The 23,669-nt window shown below is 53.5% G+C and overlaps 2 protein-coding genes across 4 annotated transcripts in view; one reads left to right on the top strand and one right to left on the bottom strand.

The window, feature by feature from the left end:
• The first annotated feature begins 542 nt into the window (after window positions 1–542).
• On the top strand, window positions 543–20,067 carry Wdr86 (WD repeat domain 86). The gene is made up of 6 exons (XM_052719919.1): window positions 543–1,000; window positions 8,966–9,107; window positions 11,718–12,138; window positions 14,781–14,916; window positions 17,057–17,160; window positions 17,244–20,067. Exons 1-6 carry the CDS (start codon window positions 838–840, stop codon window positions 17,418–17,420), a joined length of 1,143 nt encoding a protein of 380 aa, XP_052575879.1. The 5' UTR covers window positions 543–837; the 3' UTR covers window positions 17,421–20,067.
• Nub1 (negative regulator of ubiquitin like proteins 1) overlaps window positions 19,822–23,669 on the bottom strand; it is a 35,139-nt gene continuing 31,291 nt past the window's right edge. For all 3 annotated transcript variants that reach the window (XM_052719918.1, XM_052719917.1, XM_052719916.1), the window contains exons 12-15: window positions 23,333–23,479; window positions 22,692–22,787; window positions 21,461–21,638; window positions 19,822–21,229 (exon numbers count right to left, since the gene is read on the bottom strand). In XM_052719918.1, the coding sequence (XP_052575878.1) occupies window positions 21,051–21,229; window positions 21,461–21,638; window positions 22,692–22,787; window positions 23,333–23,479 (600 nt within the window). In that variant the 3' untranslated portion in view covers window positions 19,822–21,050. The remainder of the gene's footprint in view (window positions 21,230–21,460; window positions 21,639–22,691; window positions 22,788–23,332; window positions 23,480–23,669) is intronic.

Genomic DNA, 23,669 nt, shown 5'->3' with positions numbered 1-23,669 from the left:
CTCAGTGGGACCTCAGAGGCGCGCGCCCTGCTGAGGGCGTAGGGGGTGGGGTGGCGATGGGTGTGGGAGGGACAAACCTGACCTCCCCCATCTGGGCTTGCCCCTACCTCCCACCCCCAAGGCCCGGGATCCAGCCCTCCCCTGCCCAGCCCTGGTAGAATTCGGTGTGTGTTCGTGTTTTCCCAGGGAGGGCGGACTCGGGGCTCCCCAGCTCCCATCACCGGGGGTTCCCCCAAGACTCCAGACTCTTATGTCCACTTCTTCCTTGCCCTGGGCTCTGGGGACAGGGACAGCTGGAAGAGCAGGGGACAGAACCCAGCCTAGACTGCTAGGAGGGTCTCACGTGGAACACGTGGAAGCGGTTCCCAAGCCGGGACCAGAGTAGCATCTCACTTCTGTTCCCAAAGGACGACCAGAGCGTCTTGGGGTGGGGGTTGGCGCGCGGCCGGAGAAGTGGGAGGGGACAGGTTGGGGGGTGGTCTCTGAGGAGGAGCCAGGCTGGACTGTATTGTTCCGCGCTCCGCTTCTCGGGTTCTTCTGCCCGCTTCAGACCCAGTGGGCGCACCCCGAGGCAGAGGCGGCCCCCCTGCGCCCCGAGACGGTTCAGAGGAGGGGAGGTCTCACCTGGAGCTCTGTGTCGGAGCCGCGCGAGCGGGGGATACCGGTGGAGAGTCAGAGTCTCTGTTGTTCCCAGCCGCACCGCGAGCCGTTGCAGGAGCGGGGCACCAGGTCCCCCCTGCGATGGCCGCTGTCCGTCCGGGCCCCGCCAGGACCACGTGCGGACGCTGGAGCACCGCTCTCTAGCCGGCCACAGCGCCTCTTTACCCCCGCCTGGCGATGGGGAGCAGCGGGTCGGCGTTGAGGGTCTGTGCGGACCACCGCGGGGGCATCAACTGGCTGAGTCTGAGCCCCGACGGGCAGCGCCTGCTGACGGGCAGCGAGGACGGCACGGCCCGCCTCTGGAGCACCGCGGACGGCCAGTGCTGCGCGCTCCTGCAAGGTAGACGAGCGCGCGTGCTCGCGACCCTTTCAGCCTCGCCATGCTCACCTGCCCAGCACCCCGGACCTCACTCTTCCGGGGCCTGCAGTCCCCTTCTGGAAGAGTAGAGCTCTATCTAGCTCCTTCACACCCGGGGGCTCACCCAACCCTTGAGCTCGTGGTGGGGCGCCGTGAGAGTCCGAGGGTGCTTGGGTGTGGGTGACTAAGGGGCGCGCACCCTAATGCAAGATCGTTTTGTCGACCAGTCCCATGCAATCCTTATCGTGACAAAATTTTTAGCAAACAAAAAGTCTCGCCCATACCCTAAAGAACACTTCCTGCGGCACTCCTTGACCTGGTGACCCTTGGCCGACATTTCCACTTGGGGGCCCTTGTAACAGTAGAGGTTGTTGAGGATCCACGCTGCTGTGGGCTGTCTTCACACTGTGACCCTAACCCAGACACGAACCGATGTCACTACGTTAGGGACTTGTCCAGGGCTGAGGGCCACCCTTGAGATTTGAATCCCCCCCCCAAACCCCCCTCCCTCAGCTCTTTTTGGCCTCGTGTCAGTTATGGCCAGAAGAAAGGGGAAGATTGATTCAAATTTCTGAGAAGTGGGGTCGAGTTTATCTAGCATATTTGAAAGGAAACACGGAATTACCATGCGCAGAATTTACAGTGTGTCCCGGGTATTCACCCATTGATTCAATTCTGTTCGCATCCTGAGCAGCCTTGTCCTGGGTGCTCCCCACGCTGCTCTGTGGAGGCCCCCTGACCTGCTGTTGGCCTCTGCAGTAGCGCATGCAGGCTTGAGGCATGCCAAGCTTTTTGCACAAGGTATGGCTCTTTATCTCCAGCTTTTCCACCACGATCAGCAAATGCTGGGTGGCCTGGCTCAAGCCCTCCAGAAAGATAGTGTTAGTCTTGAAACTGCTTCATTCCTCCACTATCAGTTTTAAGTGAAAACAGTGTAAGGTAGCTAGTTCATGGCCCCGAAGGGAGGAACATTGGATTGACAGGTACCTGGGAGCTGGTGTAAAGATGGGGAATTGGCTGCAAACTGGTCCACATTCTTCTCCACACAGCCAGCATTCACTGACAGGCCCCGCTTAGGAGGAGAGCTGTTAGCTCAAGTTAAATACGCATTGTTTCCCAAAGAAAAGACTGTCTGGGGTTCTTAAGAGTGCAGGTTCTTTGGCCTGGCTCCAAAGATTCCCCAGAGGAGAACCTTGGAATTGGCTTGTTTGATTTTGGTTTTTTTCTTTCTCTCTCTCTCTCTCTCTCTCTCTCTCTCTCTCTCTCTCTCTCTCTCTCTCTCTCTCTCTCTCTCTCCAAGACAGGGTTTCTCTGTGTCCTGGGACTCACTCTGTAGACCAGGCTGGCCTCAAATTCAGAGTCTGGGTGCTGGAGTTAAAGGCGTGCACAACCACCGCTTGGCTTCCATTTTGGTTTGAGGCGGGGTTTCATGTCACCCTCAGGTTTCAAAGTCACTGTCTTAGTTAGGGTTATTGTTGCTGTAATGAAACAAGACAATTAAAGGCAAGCTGGGGAGGAAAGGGTTTATTAGGCTTATGCATTTCTACAACACTGCTGTCACTGAAGGAAGTCAGGACAGGAACTCAAGCAGGGCAGGAGCCTGGAGGCAGGAGCTGCTGCAGAGCCCATGGAGGGGTGCTGCTTACAGACTTGCTCTCCATGGCCTGCTCAGCCTGCCTTCTTACAGAACCCAGGACCACCAGCCCCCAGTGGGCTGTGGGCTCTCCCCCCATCAATCACTAAGACAATGCCCGGCAAGCTTGCCTACAGTCTAATCTTTTACAGATATTTTCTGAATTGAGGTCCCCTCCTCTCAGATGACTTCAGCTAGTGTCAAGTTGACATAAAACTAGACAGCACACTCACCTTGTAACTTTGAATTCCTGATCCTCCTGCCTCCACCTCCAAAATACCTGCAGTCAGAGGCTCTACACCATGCCAGGCTTGGTTGGTGTTTCCAATTGCTGTTTCATCAGGGTTTGGGTGACTAGTGCACAGCCAGCCTGTGGAGCGCTTGTGCCTGGGACTCCAGTGGGACTCCTGTTTGTCAAGGAGGCTTCTCCTCAGAAAGTCTAGGCCTCCCAGGCTGGTTCTGGCCCAGTGGCTTGTCCCAGGGTAGCTCTGGAATCCTGCCAAGTTTCCAGGGCCCATCCCTGAGCCCAGCTGTGACTGGCACCCAGCATCCTTCACACCTACGTTTGTGGCCCTCACAGCTGTGTGTCCCATCAATATAATACAGCTTCCCAGTGAGGGATGCCTGGCCTGGCCCTAGTGGGAAGCCACCCCACTGAAGGGGAAACTGTTGAAGATCCCCTGCCTCGGCTGTTCTTGCCAGGGTGAAGACTCTGAGTCTTTGTTTCTAAAGGCTGGCGTTTCAAAACTGTACCAGGATAAAAGGGACAAAGGTATTTTTTTCCTGATTATGACTGAGCTTGCACGAGTCAGTGTGGTTATTTGGTATCTTTCTGTTTGTGTTCCCTCCACCTGGGAAAAACAAGGTCTCCCCCAGCAGCTTCCTCCTGAGATATTAGTAGGATTGATTACACATACACACCCCTTTTGTTTTGGGCATACATGAATGCAAGTGTATGTACCTGTATATGGAGGCCAGATATTAACCTTAGGTGTTCCTCAGGAACTGTGCTTTGTGGGTGTGTATGTATGTGTATGGGGGGGGGGGTTACTTTATGTGTATGGGTATTTTGCCTGCATGTATGTCTGTGCGCCAACTGTGTGCCTGGTACCCAAGGAAGCCAGAAGAGGGCATCAAATACTCTGGAACTGGAGTTACAGATGGTTGTGAGCCTCCATGTGGGGTCTGGGAAAAGAACCCGGGTCCTTTGGAAGAACAGCTAGTGCTCTTAGCCACTGAGCCATTTCCACAAGCCCCACTGACACCAGTTTATGAACCAGAGATGGACAAAGGCAGACTTAATTATTATTGCAGAATGTCTTGTGTTTTCTGGATGCTGCCTGGAGGTGAGTGTAGCCTCAGCATCCCCCAAGCGGGAGTGAACTAGAGGACTTGTACAAGGTGGCAAGACTGGTCCATAGCAGCCCACTGCTTGTGGCTACTGCTTCTCCTCAGGGTCCTGCTGCAGGGAAGCTGTGCCCAGGCCATACAGCCAGCTAGAGGCAGCTTTCATCCCTGTGAACTGCCCGTGAATGCAGGCATCCTTCTGTTCCTGTGGAGGGCTTGGACCCTTGTGTAGCCTTAGGCTTGCAAAGGCCTTGGAATTCCTGCCTATTGTTTGGACAGCCCTGGTTCCTTGGGCAGAGCGGTTGAGATTGGTGACTGGGCTGTGTGTTCAAGCTTCCTTATCAGTTCTCAGCAGCTGAGGCTGTCTGGGCTGGAGGATTTTCTGAGTATTTTCCAGAGCTTGGGGAAGTTTGGACCAGGGGCTGGGATGGAGACGAAAGTGGAGATTGCTGGGCAGATGATTTCTGTTGGAACTCTCCGAAGAGTCTCAGAAGGGTCACAGAGCAGCATCAGTGGGACCGGAATGCTCAGGCTTCCCGCTGCGGACACACACATTTAGAAGGGGTGGTTTCAGATGCAGGGGTGAACACTGGTGAAGAAGGGTTGACTGGTACTTATTTTGGGAAGAGGATTGCTGGGATGGTAGTGGTCTCCAGTCCCCTCTTTGCCCTCTGTGGGGTATCCATGTCCTTCAGGACACTGGATCCTGACCTGAGAAAACATCCTGAGATGTCTGTGCTGCCCTCTTTGGTTCCCAATGGAGTAAGGGACTTGACCTGAAGGTTCTAGGCCACGGTGGATGCTCCACATCCTTCTTTGGCCTCAGCATCTCCTGTGAGCCCCTCATGGTTGCAAGCTTCAGGGGAGGGCACTGGCCTGGGACAGGACCCAAGCACAGTGTTAACTGTTAGCTTTGAGGGTCAGGTAAGCTAACAACTCATGCACTTAAAATTTATTTTTAGATTTTTTATCTTATATGTGTGAATGTTTTGCCTGCATGTATGTCTATGTACTACATGTGTGCCTGATGGCACCACAAGAGGGTGTCAGAGCCCATGGGACTAAAGTTACAGATAGTCATGAGCAGCCATGTGGGGGTGCTGGGAATTGAACCCACGTCCTTTAGAAGAGCAGCCAGTGCTCTTAACTGTTGAGCTGTCTGTCCAGCCCCTCACAAGGCATAGAGGAGTACTGGGAGGACTGCTACACATAAGCAAATCAGTATTTGCTCAAGGAAGAATTCCATGAAGATGTCGTCTGTCTTAGTGACCGCACTTTGGAGGTTCAAGGGTAGGTTCCCTGTTGCCTGTTCAGAAGGCTAAGGGGAAAGGTGCCAGAGTGGTGGGTGAGGCTGTGGGAGGGTCATGGCTGGGCTGGTGCTGAAGGAGAAGGCCATGTCTTATATGGCTGATGGTGGCAGCTCGGGACCGATGGGCCTGATTCCCACACAGAAATCCAGGAAGCCCTGATGTGATTCTCAGTTCTGAGTGACAGCCTGCAGATAGACCATGATCCTGGTGCTTTGGACAATGTCCACTCTGGCACATCTGAGTGCCAGATGTCACCTGCTGAAGGGCGGTACCAGTCAGGGTCCTGGCTCCCTTTACATAGGGTAATTCATAAGCATCTAAGAAAGCGACACCACAAAGTGGACAGAGTGTTATACGAAGAAGAAGAAGAACCACCGAGACATCACTTCTCCCAGGGGCAATACAGCTGCAACAGCCTGGAGGCAGCTGGGGGGAAGGCTCCTCTGGGGCAAGGGGACCTTGACTGGAGGGCCACGGGCAGCCTGAGGCAGCCCTCTGTGTCAGAGCCCGAGGTAACGTTTTGGCCTAAAGTCTCCCACCGTGTGAAACCTACTGGAAGGGGGAGGACCAGGTGTGGGAGACCCGCTCCCTCTTTTATCCCAGGGAACTCTTGAGGAGGGAGAAGTGAGAAACATTTAGATAGAAAGAGATGCTTAGGGACAGAAACACAGGATAGCCTTGGGAGGGCCTAGGTCAATACCCAACAGCCCCTCCTGTCTCTTCTAAAGGGCTATTATAGAAATGCCAAGGGGTGGAGCAAAAGACCTCCCCCTAGCACAGCCAAGTGCAAACCCTTCCAAACACCTTGTAACCAAGCACGTGGTCAGTCCATCCCCTTATGCAGCCCTGCTGTGTAAAGCAAGCTCAGATCTAACTAGGAAACCTCTGTGGGCTCCCACAACCAGGGGCCACCCAGCAAGTGTACTTTTCTGCACAAATTACAGTACCTGCTTGTGTTCCCAGGGTGGGGTAAGGATGCGTTACTATGTGGTGCAGTCACCGAGTGGCAGTTGGGGTGGCCAGCTGCTTTGTTGTGTGATCCTGGGGACTAAAAGAGAAAAGAGGACTTGTTTCATGCTGTGTCCCCTGCGGCCCTGGGTTCTGGGCCACTTTTCCCTTGTGTAGAGGGAACAGCAGATCTTGGCAAACCCTCAGTGCCCAGGGAGGCGAGAAGGGCCGCTGCCTCAGCAGGAGCCCCCAGGGCTGCTCTTCTGAATGCAATAACTACATCTTATCTGCATTCTTTATCCCTTCAAAAATATTTACTTTCAGCTTGGCGTTTTTTGCTTATTCTGCACAATTCCAACAGCTGAAAGCTGAGGTCCCTGGAGGTGATAGGTCCAGAGCCGGCAGACACAGCTCCTCCCACCCTCAGTGGTGACCCCACCAGCCCTGGGTCTGGCCCATCAGTCTTTTGGTGGCACTGGTTACAGTGTACCGGGGTGGGGTGGGGATTTGGGGGGTGGACAAGGGACAGGCACAGCAGCGTCCAGGCCCTCAGCTGGCAGGCTCTGACCCACGATCTAAGCGGGTGTGTTTGCTGCTTGGGGGGTGAGCTATAGAGACTGGAGAGGGCCTTTGCCTTCAGTGGAGTCCTGGGTGCTGAGGGAGCCTCCCTTGGCTCAGTGCCTGGCTGCAGAGGGCAGAGGCTGCTAGGTCAGCCTGGCTTGCAGTCAGAAACAGGGAAAACTGCTGTTGCTTTCGTTTAGTGTCTCTTTTCAGTCTGTGTGTTCAGCCCTCTCCCTAACGTGCCACAGAGCTGCCCCCACCTCAGGTTCAGCAGCCAGGCTCCCTCCGCGGTTCCACACAACGGGAGCCGTTGCCCAATAGCTCCACGTGGCTCTCAGGTGCTTCTTCATGGTTCGATTTATGGTTCACTCCTGCACTTGACCCACTGTGTCGAGGGGACGTCGGCAGCTGGGCGCTGCTGGAGCAGTTGCTCTGGGCCTCAGCCAGCCTTGGCTCACGGTCCTTAGGAGCCATGGGTGGTGACGCCCATCCACGGTTATTAGGGGGCTATGGGAGGTAACTCCCATACAAAGTCATTAGGGGGGCCTGGAGTCATGCCATGCCAGTACCCGGTAGGCCTGGCACACCTTGGCTGCCTTTCTTGGGGTATCTCAGCTCCCAAGAGGCATTTGGAAGAGGGAGGCAGACTGGTCTCAGGGAAAGTTTGTTGACAACTTTAAGAAATATTTATAAACTCTGGCAAAAATCTGGGCTATGTTTTGCCAAACAGATTTGCCCTTAGCTTTTTCATCAACTTGTGTATTCGGGGAAACACAATCTGCCATTTCTTACGGGTTTACTTAATTCTTGCATTGTTTTCAGAGCAGCCTGGCATGCACTCTCCCGGAAGACTGAGAGCTTTTATTAAAATTCTCTTTCTTAGAACCTAGGAAGTCAAGTTCTTCCAAGCTAAGTTTAACCCAGGACCTTAAAAAAAAAAAAAAAAAAAAAAAAAAAAAAAAAGTTAACAAGCTTGATCCTGCCGGAGAGATTGCTAAAATTCCTGTTTGCCTGACTCCAGCTATGAAAGAAAATTCTCAAATGAGATTAAAGACCTGGGTGTGGTGGCACATGCTTTTTTTTTTTTTTTTTTTTTTTTAATTTTTCGAGACAGGGTTTCTCTGTGTAGTTTTGCGCCTTTCCTGGAACTCACTTTGTAGACCAGGCTGGCCTCGAACTCACAGAGATCCACCTACCTCTGCCTCCCGAGTGCTGGGATTAAAGGCGTGCACCACCACCGCCCGCCTGGCACATGCTTTTAATCCCAATGGTGGGAGGTAGATTTAGGAGAATCAGGAGTTCAAGGCCAGCCTGGTATACATGAAAACGTCTCAAAATAAAAGGGGAGCAGGTCCTGGGGAGATGGTCAGTGAATCAGGGGGCTTGGTGCTCAGCTTGGGAGAGCCTGAATTCAGATCTCCAGAACCTATGTAAAAAGCTGAGGGTGCTTTTTTGCAAACTACTGTAACCTCCAGTGCTGTGGAAGATGGACACAGGAGGATCACTGGGGCCTGTACTCAGCCCAGCTCCAGGTTCTGTGAGAGACTCTCAAGAGAACACACAGAGAGTGGTAGGGCAGACCAGACAGTCCTTTTCCATGTGTCCATTGGCACACACACACACACACACACACACACACACACACACACACACACGCACACACACACACGCACAAACACCTCTCTATCACACACACAGAGACAGACAGAGAGAGACAGACAGACAGGTTTAAAAATCACAAAAGGGAGCTGGGCAGTGGTGGCACACACTTTTAACCCCAGCACTTGGGAGGCAGAGGCAGGCAGATATCTGAGTTCGAAGCCAACTACAGAGTGAATCCCAGGACTGTCAGGACTGCTTCACAGAGAAAAACCTGTCTTGAAAACAAACAAACAAAAAATCACAAAAGGGTCAGTCTCACTGGAAATGGCGATTTACTCCTGGGATCTGAGTGAGCACCCTGGAGGCTGAGGCAGGATTGTGAGTTCAAGCCTAGCCTGGGCTACAAAGTAAGATGCTGGTCTGTAGGACAGAAGGAGGGCTTGTCTCCCAGACTTGCCTCAGATGCTTCTGCTCTCATGTATCCACTTGCACACACAGGAAAAGAAGAGCTGGTGCCTGGCCAGCTCACATTTCCTCTCATGGTAGGTCATGAGAGCTATGTGACCTTCTGCCAGCTGGAGGATGAAGCCGCCTTCACCTGTAGTGCCGACTGCACCATCCGGAAGTGGGACGTTAGGACCGGGCAGTGTCTGCAGGTGTACCGAGGGCACACGTCCATCGTGAACAGGTCAGCCAAGCCCCGGGGTATGGGCCAAGAAGACAGACATGGAGGACTGATTCTGAGCAGGGCAGCTAACCACTTGTGGTAGCGGGATGATGGGGCAGAGGAGCCACAGGAAAGAGGCATCGTTAGCATATATTAGCATAGTCTGTCCTCTGGGAGCCACACACCCTGACTGCCCCTCTGGGTGTGGGGAAGTGGAGCTACAGCACCCACCGATGGGAGCGAATTCCAGAGGAGACTGCTTATATGACACCAATGACAGCTAGGGGCTCAGAGGAGGAGGGAGATGCAGTTGGTGATGTTTTTAAACTTCCTTTCCTATGGCTACTGAAGGTCTCCTGGCCTTCTTCGGGATCTGAATTTTTTTCCTTGTTGAATTTAGGTTGGACCTGAGCAGTGGAAATTTGTTTGCTGACCAGATCAACTTGATGTTATTGTTATGACACACAACAGTTGCCCAGGGCTCCCAAGTTCCAAGTAGATGCCTAGCATTGGAACCCGTGGAGTCACACTGATAGGAGAGTCCCTACTTGGGAAAGACCCAAGGGCCTTTCTTTGTGGACGCGGAGGAGAGGCTGTGCTGTAGCCAGGGCGGGCTCTGAGTGCTGTGTGGGCCTCCAGACAGGCAGATTAGCTACCCAAGCTAACTGCAGCTCCAGAGCCCCCGTCAGATGGCGGCTCACAGTCTGAAGGTGTCTGCAGGAGATGCTAGATTTAGAAGGAGAAAACCCTCACAGTTCAAACTGGCCTTTCCCAGCAAGATGTCTGTCATTGGCCGGGCATGGTCACTTGTTTCTGTTGTCCTAGAACTTGGGAAACTGAGGTAGTGCAATTTCCATGACTTCAAGGCCAGCCTGGGTACAGAATGAGCTCTAGATCAGTCTGGCTTAGAGGAGACCCTGTCTCTGAATCCCTCCCTTTCCTGTCTATACAAAAAATGTTCTCCACAAAAACAGAAACTGAGGCATCCGTCAGAAGCCAGCCTAGGGGGGTGAGGGTCCATGCCTCAGATGACCAGCTTGTCCTCAGGTTGTTGATTAGGGAACAGTCACAAGCTTCTCTAAACAAGGCGGAAACTATGCTCTTCGAGGTTTAGCATCCATGCCCACACACAGGTAATATACATAACACAACACAAAGGTACAGCACATGGATACACACGTACATACAGCATACACGCAACATGCATATGTATGAACAAGATCATTCATATAAACATACATATACACAACACATACATAACTGAGATGCATCAAATACATATACAAAGGAATGTCCACACATGTGCTCCACGTGTGTCCAATCCACGTGCACAGACGGAACATACACAAACGCACACACATACACTCTTTCCCATCAGTGGCTGTTCCAAATCCACCACACGAAGGACATACTCCGATGACTGTGTTCCCAAATGGGTGAGAGGCTGGAACTCACTTCTGTTTTTAGAGCTAGGCTGTGTGTGTGTGAGCTTCGAGCACACCATCCTTCAGTGGCCTCACGTCCCTGTTGTACATTCTGCCGCATCTGCCCAGGGCCGCTTAGCCCGTGTTAGTTTCTTTTCTCATTGCTTGGACATCACTCACCCCCAGAGACAGCAAAAAGGAATAAAGGGAGCCAGTCTATCACGGCAGGGAGGGCGTGTCTGCAGGAGCAGGAGACAGCCGCCGGTCAGGTCACACCGACGATCCGCTCACTTTCTCCTTGTTATTCAGCCCAGGACCACAGACAGGGAATGGTGTCACCTGCTTAGGATGGAGCTTCCTACTTCACTTAACCTAATCTAGAAGGTCACAGATGTACCAGAGGCTTGTTTCCATGGTGATCCTAAATCTTACCAAGTTGGCAACATTAACCATTGAGAACCCCAGTGCCTCGAGCACCCCCTATGGGGCTGCACCCCTAGAACATCATAGGTTCTTGTCAAGGGGTTTCTTTGACTCTCAACAGATCAGAAACTCGCCATGTAGACCAGGCTAGCCTCAGGCTCAGAGATCCACCTGCCTCTGTCTTCTGAGTGCTGGGATTACAGGCGTGGGTCATACCTGGTGAGTCTAGACTTCTTAACAAGGACGTGTAAACAGGCCCTTGGGAGTTCTGTGCAAAGTTCTCTGAAGACAAATGTGTTTTTCTGGGAGGTTGTAGCATTTAGCAGTGTGAGAGCAGGCTTTTTGAGGCGGGGTCTCTCTCGCTGTATAGCCTGGGGCTTGCCTCAAACTCACTTTGAACTCAAGGCAGTCCTTCTGCCTCAGCTCCCTGAACGGCTTTTTCCTATTTTAAACAGAAAGCCCTGTGTCCCCTCTTCCTCCTGTGTCTCTGGCTTGGATAGTGTTATGTGAATCATGCCCCAGAGACAGGGTCCCTGCTGGGGTACAGGTCAGGCCTGCAGGTTTGCAGGTTTGTCAAAGAGGGAAAGAATTGAGAATGAAGGGGTGCCTGGGGGGTGGGCACAGTGGACATGTGGTGTTTCGAGCTAGACCTTGGAAAGTGAGTGTGGAGCAGGGCAGGGACTGGAGGCTGTCTGTTACAGGGCCAAGGCTTGCCTGTGAGGGCCGGGTGGATCCCTTCAACCCTGGGTGTTCTGAGCCTGACCCTTTCCCCTCTTACCCACAGGATCCTAGTTGCAGATGACCAGCTCTTCAGCAGTTCCTATGACCGGACAGCACGTGCCTGGACTGTGGACAAAGGGCAAGTGTCCAAGGAGTTCCGGGGCCACCGCAACTGTGTGCTGACACTAGCCTACTCGGCCCCCAAGGACCTGCCCAGTGATCCCTGCTTGGAGGCCGCCATGGGTGGCGGGCTGCTAGTGACCGGCAGCACAGACGACACAGCCAAGGTGTGGCAGGTGGCCAGTGGCTGCTGCCACCAGACACTTCGGGGCCACACAGGTGCAGTGCTGTGCCTGGTGCTGGATGTCTCCAGCCACACGGCCTTCACAGGTAGCACGGATGCCACCGTCCGTGCGTGGGACATCCTGAGTGGGGAGCAGCTGCGGGTGTTCCGGGAGCACCAGGGCTCTGTCATCTGTCTGGAGGTGAGGCCCTGCCCGACTGCTGCCAGACTGCATGTCCTCTTGTGGGAGGAAGGGACGAGGGGAACACAGCCTCAAGTAGCCTTCGTTCACAGTGCCCGTCCGTTCATTGCATCCGTCCATCAGTTCTCTCACGTGTGGAGCTGCTAGAGTTCTCGTGGCCTAAACACCTTTCTTTTTTGTTTTTCAAGACAGGGTTTCTCTGTGTCATCCGGGCTGTCCTGGGACTCACTCTGTAGACCAGGCTGGCCGTGAACTCAGAGATCATCCTCCTGCCTCTGCCTCCTGAGTGCTGGGATTAAAGGCATGTACCACCACGCCCAGCTCACTAAACACTTTCTATTAGACATCCCCAACCCTACAATCATTAATTAATTAATTGATTGATTGATTGGTTGATTGATTTTTTTTTTTTTTTTTTTTTTGGTTTTTCGAGACAGGGTTTCTCTGTGTAGCTTTGCGCCTCTCCTGGAACTCGCTCTGTAGCCCAGGCTGGCCTCGAACTCACAGAGATCTGCCTGGCTCTGCCTCCTGAGTGCTGGGATTAAAGGCGTGCGCCACCACCACCCGGCGGTTGATTGATTTTTGAGACAGGGTCTCACTGTGTACTCCTGGCTATCCTGGAATTCTGTGTAGACCAGGCTAGCCTTGAAGTTACAGAGATCCACCTGCTTCCCTGCCTCATGTGTGCTGGGATTAAAGGTGTGCGCCATTATGCCTGGCCCTGGCCCACCCACACTCTTGCACTGGGAAAGTGTCCAGCCTATGTTTTGTGGGAGATACAGTCAGATCTCAGCAGTGCAGACCTTGCCAGGAAAATGGACAGTAAGTCGACTGAAGAAGAAGATTCCTGAAAATATATCCAGACAAAGGGGAGGTAGGCCCGAAGAAATGACCCAACAGAGAAAGGAACTTTTAACAGCCTAAGTGTGATTGAGAATACCTGGAATCCTGCTGCTGGGGAAGCCAGGAGGGAATCTGAAGCCAGCTTGGGCTACACAGTGAGATCCTGTCCGAAAAAACAGACTAGGGAGTTGGCTCAAACATTTGCTGCACAAGCTGAGGAGCTGAGTTCATCCCAGCACCATGTAGAAGAGCTGGGTGTGTTGGGGCTGGAAAGATGGCTCAGCAGCTAAGAGCACTGGCTGCTCTTCCAGAGGACCCAGGTTCAATTCCCAGCAACCACGTGGTGGCTCACAACTATCTCTAGTGGGATCTGTTGCCCTCTTCTGACATAAGTTGTACAGATAGGTAGAAGACTCATATTCATAAAATAAGTAATTAGAAGCCGGGCGGTGGTGGCGCACGCCTATAATCCCAGCACTCGGGAGGCAGAGGCAGGCGGATCTCTGTGAGTTCGAGGCCAGCCTGGGCTACCAAGTGAGTCCCAGGAAAGGCGCAAAGCTACACAGAGAAACCCTGTCTCAAAAAACCAAAAAAAAAAAAAAAAAAAAAAAAAAAATAAGTAATTAGAAAGAGAAAAGAAAAGCTGGGGGCACGTGCCTGTAACCCACCCTGGAGAGGCAGAGGCAGGCGGACCCCTATGGCTTGCTGCCCAACCAGCCCAACCTAATTAGTGAGCTCAGGATGCCTGAGGGTCAGCAGAGGTTGATCACTGCTCTCTCTCTCTCTCCACACACACACACACACACACACACACACACACGGAACATGAACTCATACATACATACACAAAAATAACATCAACAAAAACCCCTAAGACCTGACCTGCGTCTGTGTATTTCCTGAGCTGAGTTTCTGTCTCTGGCAACTGGAACCTTTTTCTTCCCCTAGAGACAGGGCTTTTCTCAGTTTTTAGGAGCTGGAGGAGGGTCTGAACACAGTGCCTTTGCTGCCGTATTTGGGGTTGTGTATACTGTCAGCCTTCAGTCCTGGGTACCAGTTCTCTCACCCAATATGCTAGTGGTGACAACAGGCTTCTAGGTCTCTCCAGGGCTGAGTGTGGAAGTGACCCGACCCTCAGCTGGAGCATGGCTCAGTGTGTCCCCACTTAACAGGAGTACTGGGGGCGGGCACTGCTGTGTGTGAGGATCGTGTGTAGGCAGGGGGCTTCTGTTTATGCCTGGGCACTGAGCTTGCCACTTAGTGACAGGCCTCTCCTGTGTCCTCTGACTCTCTGGAGGCTCTGCTACCTCTCCTGAGTGCCATCAGCTAGGGACCAAGGCTTTATTAGTGAGCCTGTGGAGGAGGAGGAGGAGGAGGAGGAGGAGGAGGAGGAGGAGGAGGAGGAGGAGGAGCCAGTGGAGAGGCTCTGTCTGAGTGTGTGGCTCTGCTTGGGGTCTGCAGGGCTGTATGGGGACTGGGGGTCTCTGTCTGGGTCTGAGGGACACTGTCTAGTATCTGCAGGGCTCCATCTAAGGTCTGCAGGGTTATGTCTGGCTAGCTTCTGTAGGGTTCTGTTTGGGGTCTGCAGGGCTTTCTAGGGCTGAGGACACTGCCTTCTGGGCCCAGGGGAAAGAGGAGCCAGCACTGTCTAGTGCTCTAGTGGGTGGTGGGGAGTACGTCTTGGGGTCACCGTGCTTTCCCCCATTGAGACCTGCCAATGTTTCTCACCTTGTAAATAATGATTTGAGGGCTGCCTGGCCATCAAGGCCCATGGGTAGACCCTCCTGCTTTTCCGACAGCTCACAGAGCGGCTCCTGTACTCGGGCAGTGCGGACCGGACTGTTAAGTGCTGGCTGGCCGACACCGGAGAGAGGGTGCGCACGTTCCCGGCCCACAGACACAGCGTGAGTGCCCTCAAGTACCACGCAGGCACCTGTAAGTCATCTGTCCTGGCTCTGCCCATGCCACTCCAGTTTGCCCACTCTCCCTTCCTCTCCTGGTTCGTCTCCTCTGCCTCCCATGGCCGCATGGTTTGCCGTCCCTGAGCCAGGCTACCTTTCCATTTCATTGGTGTCTGAAGGGGAATGGCTTGTTGGGGAGGGAGGAAGCTTTTTGTCTCCTAGGTCCCAGATGGTCACACATCTGGGTCTTCATCCCCTTCTCCTCCGCTCCGCCAGTGGCTATTCCCTTCCTATTTAGTTCCATGAGCCCCTAACAGAAGCAGATGTTAGACTCCCATAGGGCTGGGCCTGTGAGTGGAAACCCTAGGAGTTAGCCAAGCCTTAGTGTGGGCATAGCTCTGCTCCCTGGTCAGACACCGCTCACTTAACTGAGCACAGAATGGTTAGCCCCCAGACACTGCCAGGTGGCCTCCTGTGCCCCTCCCCTTGGTGGCAACTGGCACAGCTGTGCTGAAGTCACCCTCATAGGCCCCTCTCACTATGACTGAGCTTGGTTCTTGGTCTTTGCCAACAAGGCTACTGAATGGGCTTTGCTCCCGACCCTGTCTACTCTCAAGATGCCCAGCAGCCCATGGGGGCTGGACCCTGCTGCTGAGTCTGGGGAGAGGCAAGGAAGGAACTGAGGAAACCCAGCAAGGAAACTCCCTCCCGGGGCCCTGTGCACCCTCAAGCTTTAAGAAAAGGGGAAGTGTGTGCAGACAAAGGCAGGAAAGGGTAAGAAATAGATACGAAGACCAGGGAGCAGCCTGGAGGGGCTGACTTTGGGCAGGCCCAGAGTGGCAAATACAAGGTAGCCTTGGGGTTTCGTCTGCTGCTGTCACAGACACTCAGAGGAAAGGGTTGTCTTACAGTTCCAGGTTGCAGGGAGGTACAGCAGCAGGGGCCTAAGTCAGCTGGTTACACCACGTGGGTCGTCCAGAGCTGAGAGGAGTGAGCGAACCCGATACTGCCAGCTGCGTACTCAGCTCACTTTCCTCACTGACGCAGTTCAGGGCTCAGCCCTTGACATGGTGCTCCCACATTCAGGGTCTCCCACCTCAATTAACCATCATGTCATGCCTCAGGCTACCCTGACCGAGATAATTCTGCAGTGAGATGAGACTCTCTTCCCCGGTGATTCTAGGTTGGGACAAGTTGACAGTTCACACTAAGCAAGCAGGACTGCTGGGGACTGATCCCCAGGACCACTCTCTCACCAGGGGTATTGAAGGGTGTGTGGCCCAGCATCCTTACCTCCTCGCTGGACCTACAGTTTCCCCCCACCCCCACCTGAGCCGCTCTGCTCACTAAACAGGCCTCTGTGGTTTCGTCCCTATCACCTCCATGCTTCCGGCACTGTCCATGTGAACTGCTGGTCTCCTGTTCAGGGGGTGGCTTCTGGGGAAATCAGCGTAGGAGGGTAAGTGAACCACTGAACTCCCATAGTTGGCTACTTCAGGTGGTCCTCATCGCCAGCCTCACCAGTACTGATTAAAAAGGAGTCACAGGCCCCCCTCAGTGCACCAGAAACTGTGGGGTGGCACTCAGCCATCTGTCCCAGTCAGCACTGCAGGGACTCTGGTGTCCTTGATGCCAGAGTACCACCAAGCCATGTTATGACAGAGGAAGACCCAGCAATCAGACGGGGCCTGGGCCTTGCCTCAAGGCCGCATCCCTTTCTGAGGAGGGTGGGTGGGCTCTGCCTGGCCCTGGGTACAGGTGATGAATGGGCAGGGCAGAGCCTGCAGGATGTGGTGAGTGTCCTAGAAACACAAGGCAGAGAAGTCTGCTTAACTCAATAGGGTATAAGGTGGGCACCTGGCCCTGAGAGGTTCTTGAGACACAGGGCCACTCAGGACAGCACAGGCTGACCGGAAGTCAAGGAAGGCATGGCAGCCAGACTGTGCAAAGATGTCCATACAGCAGGGGTGTCCTGGGGCCCTCCGTGCCCTCCCTGACTCCACAGGACCGAGAGCCCGAGTTGCCCTTCAGAAGGCTTCCAGATGTTTCCCACCTGACCCTTAGGATGTCTCTGTGGGGCAGGCAGAGGTCAGACCACCCTCTCACCGTGCCGCATTCCTGGGGAGGTGGCAAGGTGGCAGCCAGGAAGGGCCCAGTGTACTGTGTGTCCACAGTGTTCACGGGCAGTGGGGACGCCTGCGCCCGCGCCTTTGACGCCCGGTCAGGAGTGCTGCAGAGGGTCTTCCGAGGCCACAGCTTTGTCATCAACTGCCTCCAGGTAGGAGTCTCCCTTCCCAGCTCTCCTGCCCCAGGGAAGCAAGGGGCCCGCTCCTGGCTGACAGCCGTCCTGCCTGCCCACAGGTCCATGGTCAGGTGCTCTACACAGCATCTCATGACGGTGCTCTGCGCCTCTGGGACGTGCGTGGCCTCCAGTCAGTGCCACCTTTGCCACGAAGGCCAGCAGCCAAACGCAGCCTGTCACGCCTCTTTAGCAACAAGGTGGCCTGTGCAGCCCCGGTGCCCTTGCAGCCAGCCTGAGTCCCCGGAGAGGAGATGGTCGAAACCCGTGGCCTGGCTGGTCTGTCAGTGTTCTTGGCTTTCCCAAGCACTCTGCAACTGCAGTGGCCTGTGGCAGAGCACACACCTGCCCTTGTGACCTTTCCTACTGTGGAAGAAGGTGCCCTTCCCTATGCTCTGAGCCAAGGCCTTCCCACCGGGACACTTGTAGCCACGGCAGGGACTTGAGCCGGCCTGCCTCCAGTTCTGAGTTGAAGCCCATGCTGCCAGGCCCTCCCTGCTGAGGAAATGAACTTACAAAAACCAGGTCAGATTGGCCAGTCATGTGCCACAACCCCCCCCCCCCCCAGAACTCAAATACACGTCACTCAAAGTGCTCTGGGTGTCGTTCTTGGTTTGGTTTCCTTTTGGAGGTCCGTTGGCCTGCCACAGCTGTGCCCTCTGACCCCTGGCCTGGGTCATCTCCCCTTCTGGTTGAGAAGAGGGCTTGTGAACCAAGGTCATTTATACAGCAGTGGCCTTGGGAGAGGCCAGGGAGCAAGGAACCTCTTCAACCAGCCTGCTTGGCAGGAGCCCCTGCCTTGGAGTACCCATCCATTTTTGGACATTAATCCAGGGGTTTTCTGTCAAGGTCTGTCATTGAACAGCTGGGTAGGACCATCTGGTCTTGTGCAGAAATGCCGTACTATGCCAGATGTGGTGGAGTCACTGGACACATGCAGGAGCCACTGGGGGCTGGAGAGATGGCTCGGCGGTTAAGAGCTTGTACTATTCTTGCGGGAGTTTGGTTCCCAGCACCCATGCTGGGCTGTCACAACCACCTGTAACTCTAGTTCAGGTGATAAAATGCCCTCTCCTGGCCTCCATGGTCACCTGCACCCACACTGCACATAGCTATACACAACAAATGCATATAAAATTTAAAAGTAAAAATAAACCCTTTTTCTATTATCTGTTTATTGAGATAGGGGTTCTCTCTGTAGCCCTAGCTGTCCTGGAACTCACTCTGTAGACCAGGTTGTACTTGACCTCAGAGATCAGCCTGCCTCCACCTCCCTAGTGCTAGGATGAAAGGCATGTACCACTACAACCAGTGTCTCCCCCCACCCCTTATTTAAACTGTTATTTCTGCTATAGAGAATCCTGCCAGAAGTGGCAGAAAGGATGGGTGCCAGCTGGGAACCTCCCTCAGTCTGGAGTCTGCGACAGGTTGCTGTGTGGGTTTTCTTAGGAAAACACTATTTTACATGGTGTTCTTGGGGAAACACCAGAATATTTTGCATGACCCAGCACAACCCACTGGGTTTTTATTTCAATAGCATAGTGACCTTGGCTTGATGTTGAGGACATGAGGATGCCCCACACTCACTCCTTTCCCAGCACCTGTGGGTGTTACTGTTCTGTGTGTTACTGTTGAATGCTGAGCCACACCAGAACAGGGAGTGTATTTCAGTGGTAGAGTGCTTGCTTGGCCTTTGAGAGGAAGGAAGCGAGTGTCTGTGACATATGTTCAGTTGGCCAAAGGAAGGAACAGAACTTTCTACTAGATACCTGGCCAGGAAGACGGAGAGGTATGGCAGTTTTACCAATGCAAGACAATTTCAGGTGATGTGAAGTGACATCAGGCCAAGGCCAGCACATCACTGCAGAGCTTCAGGCTGACTTCATCCCGCAAGCATGCTCTCTGCTGCCCTGGTCCTCCCACTCTGGGTGCTCTGACACCTCTGGCCAGGTCTCCACCTGCTATCGGGGCCCTGCAGAGTCTCAGCAGGCTCTTCATCCTCTTCCCAGCACTCCTGGTGCACCCAGAACCTTCTCCCAACTCATGGGTCACTCACTTGTCCCTCCCCTCACCCTGTCCGTAACAACATCTGTGTCTACTCTGGAATATTCTGACTCTTAAGGAGAATCTCTCTCAACCCCACTCTGGTGGTTGCTAACCCCCCTGCTTCATCTCTCCCCTATGGCCGCTACCCAAGGGCATCTTGCTGGCTCTGCTTGCCCATGGCTCACCCTCACACATGCAGTCAGGGCCTGCTGCCATGGCAGTGACGTCTTGGCTTCCGGTGTTCTCCACCAGCATTTAAACAGTAGGGAATCCAGAAAGTACAGCTGGCACCATGCCCAGGACGGTGCCTGGTTGGCCAATAGTTTCAAGGTAAGTCCCTCTGCCCCGCACTTGTGAAGACACACACTCTGGTGGCTGCTTCACGGCCCCTCGCAGATTCTCTCCTTCCTGGTCATACCTGAACCCTGCTGATGCTGGAGGCGTGACCCACACAGGCCCAACAAGGGCCCTGTTGCAGAGCCACACTCCAACCTCTAGGCTGCTTGAGGGCAACACTGCACTCACTCCCAACACACAGAATGGAATGGTCATTGACCAACTAGGAAGCAACTCACTGCAGCTAGGCCAAAGACATTCATTTGCATTCTCCATGTTTATTTCCATCAGTATCATCTACTTCCAAAGAATAGCAAGGGGGGCAACACGATGATTCATCAGGGAGTGGGGCTTGCCACCAAGCCTGACAACCTGAGCTTAGTCCCTGGTACCCACATGGTGGAAAGAGAACAAATCCCCACACGTTGTCTTCTGAACCCCCAGACATGTGCTATGGCATGTTTTCCCATCCCCCACACAATAAATATGTGTAATTAAAAAAAAGCAAGAAACAATCCTACGTGCTTAGCCTAGTCTGCGGTCAGGACTTCAGGTGAAATGAGAGGATCTCAGGAATACAGTGGCACTTGACCCACTCCACATCTGTCTGCTGCCATGCCCTGGGTGCCAGAAGGCTATCCATCTGGTCCATTCCCAGGAAGAACCAACCAAAGGCTGACAGGTCTGTTTAGGAACAGTCCTGTGACCCAGCTGTAGAAAAACCCAGCAAGAGACTTGAGAAAACACATCACAATCTCAGAGGTCTCTTAGCCATCAGTGAGTTTTCTGACAACAGTCTAGAAATGTAAATGAAAAGAAGTTGCTTTGGTTAGCATTGAAAACTTGCATTTAATAAAAGACTCACTTTGTATGAGGAATTTAGAATTCATAGAAACTCTGATTTGCAACCTTGAATTTTAAGTACAGACTTTACTGATCTAAGAGCACAGAACACTGACATTTCAAGATCAAGGTATCTGCCACCATTTGGTATGGGATGCGGCCTATATCTCATTGTGCCCACAGCACTTGGAATGAAGAGGCAGGGGGGAGGCAGGGTGAGCAAGGGCTGAGGTAAGCTTGCACAGCAGAGGTGGGTGGAGGAGGGCAGTTGCAGCAGCAGGGTAGGAGGAAAAGTGCACAGGAGGGCTAGCTGAGGGGGACAGGAGACCGAGTCCCCAGCTCTCTGCAGACCACCCTGCTTCCATTAGGGAGCCTGCTTCCCAGTCTGGATGGAAAACCGGCAGAGTGGCAGAGTTAGGGATGCAGACCTGGAGGCCGAAGGGGAACAGCAGAGCCAGGGATTCCCTCTCCTAGACTGTCCTCTTCCCAATGAAGTCTCTCTTCACTACGCTGGGTCCCTGTACCTGAGGAAGAAGCCTACTTGGAGCAGAATCGTTGAAAAGCAAGAGGAACGCAAAGAAGAGCTGCATTCGACCATTCACAACGACAGAATTTATAGGCAGAAATGCAGGACTTAGTTCTGTTCAGTTGTTGTTTGTGGCAGACCTTATACTTTCTACGTAGGACAAGTACTCAGCAATAATCACTTCTTCATCCTCCAGAGTGGAGTCCAGGTAGTCCTCCTCATGCTCCGGAATGTCCTCCAGGATTTCGTTGACGGCCTCTGTCTCCATGTCTTCATCTGTTGAGGCACTAGAGGTCCCTGCAATGAAAACACCATGGGGATAAGCAGATCACAGGAGGAGAGGTGCCCTGATTGTACCTTTGGCAGCCACCTCGTCCTGGCAGAACCCCGGCCTGGCAAAACCCCATCCTGGCAGAACCCAGGGATGCCCTCGGCCTCCAGGTTAGCCTCTGCCTTAGGATCACAGCTGCCCTTAGCTCAAACTCAGCAGAATGCAGCCATCAGGGAGCATCCAGACCTCAGGCCTACCTGCAGAGTCAGATGGGGATGTGGACGGTGTGGAGGAGGAGTCCTCTCCTGAGAACTGCAGGTCTGGAGGAAGGCTTCCTCCGTGGTGCGCAAGGGTCTGAGCTGCCAGCTGGACATTGCCTCCAAACACCCTTAGCGCGGCTTCAGCCACCACTGTGTCGAATCCCATGTACACCAGCTAGGAGAGATCACAGGGTTAGGACTGTGACCATGCGCTCAGCTCACACTGCCCTGTGGACCCCATCCATGTTCTCGCACCTCAGAGCACAGCTAGGACAAGTTTGCATCTTTCTAGGTAAGTATGATTAAAGAATGCTGCCTGCATCTTTCTAGGTAAGTATGATTAAAGAATGCTGCCTACGCCGGGCGGTGGCGGCGCACGCCTTTAATCCCAGCACTCGGGAGGCAGAGCCAGGCGGATCTCTGTGAGTTCGAGGCCAGCCTGGACTACCAAGTGAGTCCCAGGAAAGGCGCAAAGCTACACAGAGAAACCCTGTCTCGAAAAAACAAAAACAAAAAAAAAAAGAAAAAAAGAATGCTGCCTGCATCTTTTGCCCTTTCTGACAAGTTCTTCCCTCTTCAGCCCCAGAGACACCAGGCCGTGCAGAAGGGGCTCTGAAGACCTGGGTTCAACAGGTGCTAGGCACTCACTCACCTCAGGACCGGCCGGCCACCTTGGTGCTGAAAGCAGGTGTCATGAAAATCTAACTGTGAGTACCACACGTTAAATGGCCACAATGCATGGGACATGCTAAAGTGCGATGTCAAGTGTGGATGAAGTCTCCACACTTTGAGGTGGGTTGAGTTTCATGGGACACAATGGCAACCTCTCAGGTCCCAGGCAGAGAAAGAGGACTGATGGAGATAGTGGAACATGGACAGAGGCAACTGAGAAATGAGGGCAAAGGTACCTTCCGCTGCAGTCCACCTCGTGCGGTTTTCAGAGGACAGAATCTCACTATGGAGCCCTGGCCTGGAACTCACTATGGAGATCAGGCTGGCCTTGAACTCAAAGACCCACTTGCCTCTGTCTCCAGGTGCTGAGACTAAAGGTATGTACTACCATGCCATCCCCTTTCCCTTCTACAGAAGCACCTCTCATTCAGAACCCCTCTCCCCACATCCACCCGACTACATATGCCTGAAGTCCTCCCAGGGATGGCCATCCTGCTGCCATCCTACTCATCCCAGGCAGCCCCGCCCAAGGGAAGATGCACCGCCTGTCACTCACTTGGTCGATGCTCTCCTGGGAAGGACTTGTTTGACGACTGTTGTTTTCAGGGTCTAAATCCTGTAGCCACCACATGAGGGGGTTACTGAGGAGAATCTGAAAGCACAGGACGGCCTTTATTCACCTAACTACCAGCCACGCAGACTACCATCTCTCACATGCAGGCACACAGCTCCTGCCCCTGCATCCATCTGTCTGTCACTGTTCTGTGGCACCTGAGGGCAGCATCTGACCTGTAGCACAGAGCTTACTGTGCTTCTTGACCAAAGAAAAGCCACTGCTGCTCTGTTACTTTGGGGATTTCTTTAAAAAGCCCCTGTGCCAAGAGCTACCACAAAAAATAAAACCAGATATAAAAACAAACAGTTTATTCAAAAACTTCAACTGAAACATGACCAATCCCTTGAGTTGGACAGTATAGCCGCTGACATTAGACTCGTCAAAAAGAAAGAAGCCAGGCCAAGTGCCAGGGCCATCCATCATTCTGGCTAGGCTGGAAGAAGACAGAACTGGCTGCACTCGCAACCCGTCTACACAGACGTAGGAGGGACGTCCACAAGAAGGCTGTGGAAGGAGAGTCAGCCTGGAGGCAGGCCAGTGGGGTGCATCCAGCTGCTCAGACTGAAGCCTGGAAGCATTACCTTCAGGGCATCGTCCAGGTTGCCTCTGGCCTGGTGAAGGGCCTGTTTGGCGGCATGTGTGGAGTAGCCCATTCCTTTCAAACAGTTGATATTTTCCAGACGACGTCTCCTCTTCTCCTTCTCCTCCTTCCTTATTTGAGCCAGTTCCTTTAGGAAAACAAGTCCCTCTGAGTTAGGGATGGAGGCAGCGCAGGAATCTGGGGTTCTGCTCTGCAGGGTGTCTCAAGGTCTCTGGGCTGGGGAACAACCAAACAGAGGGACCTCTCTCTACCTATCCTTGCTGAGAGAAGTGGCAAGAGGCTCAGGGACTGGGCTAGGGGTGGGCTCTGAGGTCAGG

The sequence above is a fragment of the Peromyscus californicus genome, unplaced genomic scaffold, assembly GCF_007827085.1.
Source record: "Peromyscus californicus insignis strain IS unplaced genomic scaffold, ASM782708v3 Scaffold_6__1_contigs__length_162567912, whole genome shotgun sequence".
Taxonomy (NCBI): Eukaryota; Metazoa; Chordata; class Mammalia; order Rodentia; family Cricetidae; genus Peromyscus; species Peromyscus californicus.
This window is presented reverse-complemented; position numbering and strand designations above follow the sequence as displayed.